Source organism: Solanum verrucosum, unplaced genomic scaffold (assembly GCF_900185275.1).
Source record: "Solanum verrucosum unplaced genomic scaffold, falcon-dt-bn FXZP01000094.1, whole genome shotgun sequence".
Classification (NCBI taxonomy): domain Eukaryota; kingdom Viridiplantae; phylum Streptophyta; class Magnoliopsida; order Solanales; family Solanaceae; genus Solanum; species Solanum verrucosum.
The window spans coordinates 2,392,218-2,399,186 of record NW_026019970.1 but is presented as its reverse complement, the minus strand read 5'-3'; the positions used below and the strand labels follow the sequence as shown (position 1 = coordinate 2,399,186).

At 33.0% G+C, this 6,969-nt stretch overlaps 1 protein-coding gene across 1 annotated transcript; it reads left to right on the top strand.

Annotated features, from left to right (window-relative positions):
- The first annotated feature begins 449 nt into the window (after positions 1–449).
- On the top strand, positions 450–2,141 carry LOC125817124 (uncharacterized). Its single transcript, XM_049496693.1, has one exon. It carries the CDS (start codon positions 450–452, stop codon positions 2,139–2,141), a length of 1,692 nt encoding a protein of 563 aa, XP_049352650.1.
- Positions 2,142–6,969: the final 4,828 nt, after the last annotated feature.

Sequence of the window (6,969 nt, the reverse complement as noted above, 5' to 3'; positions counted from 1 at the left end):
GTCACTACTGGCTGCTGCTGGCTGCTCCTTGTCACTGCTGCTTTTGTTGGATTGGTCATTATTGAAATCTTGAAGTCTATATCCGCAATCGTTTCTTTCATCTCCATTAATAATTACTTTGGTATGTTTTTGGTTCCCTTTTTTCTTACTAGATTTCTATATACCTTATTTCGTTATTTCTTGATGTGCTTTCTTTTAGTTGGCTGAATTATTGATATCATTGAAGTTTCATTTTTTTTGTTTGGCTAATTTAATATATTTTCTTAATCTAAAATTGGAGAGATAGAGAAATATAATGTAATAATCCAATAACCATTGCTTAAGCTTTTTGGTTTTGGTCCTTCTTGTGTGTATGTTTTTTTTTTTTAATAGTTCTGACTTTTGAATGTGTGTTTATTTCTCTTAAATTCTAACTAAACTTTTACTTTACAATCCAGTCTTAATATTCAATGAAGAAGTATTTTACCCCAATATCGAAATCAAGTTTAGCCTCTCATAGTCATAGTCAATCTAACCAAGAAGAAAATGTCAATCATTCTGAAGTACCATCACATTCTTCTCAAGAATTTGATTTGAGTACTTTAAAGTTTGATCCCGGTGAAAGAACTCCAATATTGAATTATCATCCAAATCATCGTGATGTTATTAGAAGGGCATACCTTGTGAATGGTCCTTGTCAACCTCGCTTGGAGGTGCATGAGTACCCTCAAACAAATATTTCTGGAGCAATGCGTCGTTTTAATCATGAATGGTTTGATGATGTATATCATGATTGGTTGGAGTACAGTGTTAGTAAAGATGCAGCCTATTGTTTGTATTGCTATCTATTTAAAGATCACATTATTAATCAAGGTGGAGGCAAAGTATTTTCATGTACAGGATTTAAGAATTGGAATAAAAAGAGCGGTCTTGACAAGCATATTGGTCTGCAGAATAGCCCACATAATCGATCAAAAAAGAAATGTCAAGATTTACTACGGCAACAACAGTCGATTCAATCTACTTTTGAGAGACAATCTAATCAAATTAAATATGGATATTATATCCTCTTAAGTGTTTCGGTTGATGTAGTAAGACTTCTCATAACTCAAGGACTTGCATTTCGAGGTCATGATGAATCTAAATCATCACTTAGTAGGGGTAATTTTCTTCAGATTCTCTCATGGTATGCAAAAAGATGTGATAAAATTCGTGATTATGTACTTGAACATGCCCCTCAAAATGATCAAATGACTTCTCCAATAATTCAAAAAGATATTGTGACTGCATGCAAGATAGAAACAATTAAAGCTATTCTCGAGGAACTAAATGGTGACTACTTTGCCTTACTAGTTGATGAATCTTTTGATATTTCACGCAAGGAGCAAATGGCTATTGTATTACGATATGTTGATAGAATGGGATTTGTGATGGTGCGACTTATTGACATTATTCATATTCAAGATACTAGTGCATTATCCTTGAAAGAGACAATTATTAATTTACTTGCTCAACATTCTTTGAGTCCATCACGTGTGCGTGGACAATGTTACGATGGGGCAAGCAATATGCAAGGTGAGGTCAATGGACTTAAAATGTTGATTAGGCAAGAAAGTAGATCGGCTCATTCTATACATTGTTTTGCTCATCAACTTCAACTAGCTCTTGTTGGGGTCTCTAAAAAGTGTGTTGAAGTGGGACAACTTGTAGTATTGGTCTCAAATATTTTTAATGTATTGGGATCTTCTTTTAAGCGTATGGATGATTTACGAGATTCTCAAAAAGCAGTAATTCAAGATGCATTAGATATGGGTGAATTGACAACTGGTAGGGGCTTGAATCAACAACTTGGTCTTTCAAGAGCTTGTGATACTCGTTGGGGATCTCATTATAAATCCTTTAACAATTTTATTCTTATGTTTGGCTCTATTGTTGAAGTTCTTGAATCACTTGCTCTTGATGCACGAAGTATGGATGAAAGAGCCAAGGCAATGGGACATCTTGAATCTTGTCAAACATTTGAGGTTGCGTTCATGTTGCATTTGATGAGAGATGTATTAGCAATCACAAATGAGCTCAATAAATGCTTACAAAGAAAGGAGCAAGATGTTGCAAATGCCATGCTACTTGTTGAAGTAGCAAAGAAAAGTTGCAAGTTTTAAGGGATGATGAATGGAATTCTCTTATTGCTAAGGTATCTATATTTTGTACCAAACATGAAATTTTGATACCTAACTTTGAGGAGCCATATGTTAGCTCTTTAAGATCACGGCGAAGACTTGCTCACTATACAGTCTTACATCATTACCGTGTTGAAGTGTTTTGCAATATTATTGATTGGCAACTTCAAGAGCTTAATGATCGTTTTAATGAGGTATCTACTGATTTGCTCCATGGAATTGCTTGTTTGAATCCAATTAACGTTTTCAAGTTTTGACAGCAAAAAAATAATGAGGATGGCTGAATTATATCCAGATGATTTTGATGAATTTAATATGGATACTCTTGAGAATCAACTTGCAAGTTATATTGTTGATGTTCGTGATGTTGATGAAAGGTTCTCTGATCTAAATGGACTTTGTGATCTTTCCAAAAGGTTAGTCCAAACAAAAAAACATTCAAATTATCCTTTGGTGTTCCACTTAGTGAAACTTGCTCTACTTCTACCAGTTGCCACTGCATCCGTTGAAAGAGCTTTCTCGGCAATGAAGTTTATCAAGAATGACTTGCGAAGTCAAATGAGTGATGATTTTTTTAGTGGTTGTTTGGTGCCTTTTGTAGAAAAAGATGTATTTGATAGTATTCCTAATGATGCTATTATTAAGACATTTCAAGATATGAAACCTCGTAGAGTACAATTGTAATGATCTATTTAAGTTTTTAGATATATGTATGTGATTAATCTTTTTTTTTGAACCCCCTTGATGAAAATCCTCCCTCCGCCACTGGTTGGACCATGTCTTAACTTGGAATAAATAGATGAACCAAAAAAATAACTGACTTGTTCCATCAATATTAGGTCTATTATCGAGTCGTATTATTTTCATCTTTCCTAGAAGCAGCTGTTTAGGAATAAATTTTAAAAAAAGAACTCAAGCTATAGGTAACTTGAAATGGAAGCAACAATCTGTGAAGGCAATGCTTTAAGGTTAAAGTTAGTTTCTGTGTCGCAAATCTTGAAAATTGAAATCTGTTGAGGCTCATCGTTTTAGTGAATTTAGGGTAAATCCTATCGAGGTGTAGGTCATAATTTTCACCTTTGTAAATCAGGTGTTTTCCACGTAACACACCATGTTCATACTTTACTATGATTCATAGTTGTTAATAAGGTCTAAGAAAGAGGTAAAGTAACTCGGTCCACTACTCAAGCAAAAGTTAGGCATAACTCTAGTGAGTTATTAGGAGGCGTACATTGTTTCAGTATTATAGTATTTGATAATATGTACTTTTAAAACAAAATATATCTGATATGATATTTGATATTTATAAAATAATATATTGAATATCATACTGAAATATTTTATATAGTTACATACACAATTAAGGTATATTATTGTAATACTAGAAAATATATAAAATAATGTTAGTACAAAAGTACTAATTTTTAGATGTTCAAGCTTTGACTACTTTATTGTATTTGGAAAGTTATTAGATATTTCTGTATGTGTTAGGTATTATTAGTATGATATAATTGAAACATTTCTTGAAAAGTCAAAGTCATGATTTTCTAGTATGTGAATATATGTAAGTCGGAGTTGAACAAACTATGATTATTGATTTACTACACTACAAAATATCAAAAACGAACTGTAAAATACCAAATTGTTTTAATATGATAATAACATGGTATTTTTACATATCAAAAGGCAAAATTAACAGACGGAATTTTTTTTGTATCATACAGTACGTACCATACCATAACAGATAGCTAGGAGGGACTAACACTTTGTTTTGGATAATTGTTACGTATTATTTCATAATATATTGTATAGTGTTGTGTTGTATTATATGATACTATACTATATTATTTTAATGATTACAATATTTGGATAGAATGTATTGTTCTCGGTCGTTACATAATGTCATACATCTACAATTGAATAATAAACCTACAAGAAAAGTAGAATACAAGATAAAGTACTACGAACACTAAGGTAGATAATAAAATATAATTGTTAAATAATAAGTAAAGATAAAATGAGAATAAATATTTAGGTAACGACGTGATCATACCAAATAGGTTGTTAAACAAAATGAATTTTTTCGTCTTTACCTAATGCTGGGATTAATCAATACGACACAATAAAATTTAAGTAAAAATCTTACCAAACATTGTATTTAAACTCACAATACAATGGGTAAGAACCATCCAAACAAGGTGCGAGGGTATTGAATTTTAGGCTTTTACATAATTTTAAAAGTAGCCATAACTTCCTAAACTTTGAAATATGACCCTTCATCAATAATTTCCAAGAAAATGAGGTCTAATCCGTTAAACTTCCAGTCACTCTCTTCTAGTACTCTTTGAACATTCTTGGTTAAACCCTGCAAACTATTCCAACAAATATGTACAAAGCATGAGAATGACTCATTCTCATCTTCCTTCAAACGGAAAAGTAGGCATTCACATTATTTTCTTGAAAAAAATTTTATGTACTAAAAGATTCTCGATATATAATAATAATTATAATGATCCAGTCGGTCATTTCTTGGAAGTTTTCATAAAATTACTATTTTACCCCTACCAATTTTGGTCACGAGTCATTTTTGAATGAGTTTTGAAATTGATTTTGAGTTTTGAGTTAAAAGTTGTGAATTATGGAATATTGGAAATTCGAAAGGCTAAAATTGTTAAAAAGTGGTTTCGGTATCTTTTGGAGTTTTGAGTGTCAAAATAGAATTCTGTCAATTTCATCAGTTTCGGATTGTGGAAATTAGTCTAAGAAAGTTGTTGATTTTAGATTCAGAGTCTTTATAAGGATTTGAGGTCCTAAGTTAGAAAATTGTGGAATTTTAGCATTTTGGGTTCACTTTGGTCAACATTTGAGATTCGAATACTCAAATTGAAATTTCGAGAGTTCCATTGGATTCAAGGGATGATTTTAGGCATAGGTGAGGTCTTGATTGAATTTTTAGAAGTCCCGAGCTTGATTTGGCCTGTGTAATCGTTATGTTCCTTTTTTGCGACTTACACAGACTCAGGTCAAGAAAATCTTGGATTCGTGTTTTAATGGTTCCATTGAGTTTGGAATGTCGAGTTTAGTCAATTTGCATATATGGTTTGTGTGTACGGGGTTCTGAATGAATCTTGAGGGTCCATTTGATGTTTTGAGAGTTGGTTGATATTTCTGATGCTGGTGTGCCTCGCTTTCGCGAAGGGTACCTCGCGATTGCGAGGTTCGCGTTATCGAGACCCTGGTCGCAAAAGCGAAGGGCCCTTTTTGGACAGCGTTCACTTAAGCGAACCATGGGTTGCAATCGTGATGGTCGTGAATTTGTGGAGTTAGCTTAAGCAATGTCAGAGACCAGAGGCGGATCTAGGATTTAGAGTCACTGGGTGCCAAGCAGAGGCAGACCCACATGATTTGATAGGGGTGCATGTGCATCTGTTAACTTCAAAAAAAATCATGTGTATATATGTATATCTATCGTGAGAAACTGACATAAAGTAGGATATAATCAACAGTGCACCCATAAGAAGCGTAGGAGTGCCCTTGTTTAGTTGGTACAAGCCGGAGGAACCACTCGCGAGAATACGGTTCAAATCTAGCTAGAGTCTTATTTCATTATTTTTATTTTAAGTTTAGCTTAGAAATCATATTTGAGTCATTAGTTACCAATCAAATACTACATTATTCGTTAATTGTAGTAAAAGTTTCATTAATTACCTAAATTAAGATAGTATGGTGCATCGAAATCTTCCAATTTTGGATTCGTCTCTAATGGCCAGTAGACTCATTGATTAAATCAATTTTACATTCAGATAGAATTATTCGTCTTGTGGCTGGATGGGAGAGCAGGATTGGGCGATGAACGGAAGGCTGAAGCGTTAATTAATGACAAATTTTTGTTGTTCAAAAGTTTAAAGGAAAAGTCAGGGTTTCAACGGTGAAGAGATTTTTTTTTCATATTTAATCATATAAAGAAAAGTCAAAGGGTTGAATTCAATTAGTTAAAAAATAATTATTGATTAATACATAACAATAAGTTAACAAGTAAGAAAAAATCAAAAAACAAAAGAGAATGTGCCTTGTAGTTTAAAAAAGAAACACTGCCTCCAGTTAAAAAGAAAAACTAAAACAAAAAAAGGCTGCCTGCAGTTGAAAAAAATTAAAACAAAAAGCTGTTAGCTAGAATCGATCCCGCGAACTTTGACCCGTTAAGTAGATGGTCTACCACTACGCCATAGAACACTTTTGTTCTCTGGGTGGCACGTTTATTATTTATACATATGTTGTATATAAATACTTATATATAAATAGAGTTTCCGTCGAAGCTTGTGGGTGGCGTGGCACCCCCACGGGCCTTAATAGATCCGCCCCTGTCGGAGACCCTTTTTGGCCTGCCATTTCGGGGTTTACCATATTTTCCCCCATTTTGAGCTTTGAAAAATCCTTGGAGACGATTTTTAAGTGATCTTTCGTGGTGAATCAATTGGGTAAGTTTTTGTAACCCTAAAACTTCATTTCCCTTTTACCATTTATGAATTTTAATATCAAAACTTGAGATTATGATTGGCAAATGACAAGTTTTTTCAAGAGCTTGAGTTCTATAGTAAAATAGTGATTATGAACTGATTTTTAATTTCTTTTTCAAAATGGTTTTCACCAATGAATTCCAAATGTCTTGGATAACATTTTCAAGTAAAGATTTTCGAATTCAAACCTCAATCTCGGAATTGAGTTTTTTGAGTTAATTTGACCCCTTTTTCAAAGTGAATGATTGGGTGTTATTATTTCTAGAATCTTATTGTGATTACTTGATTGAATT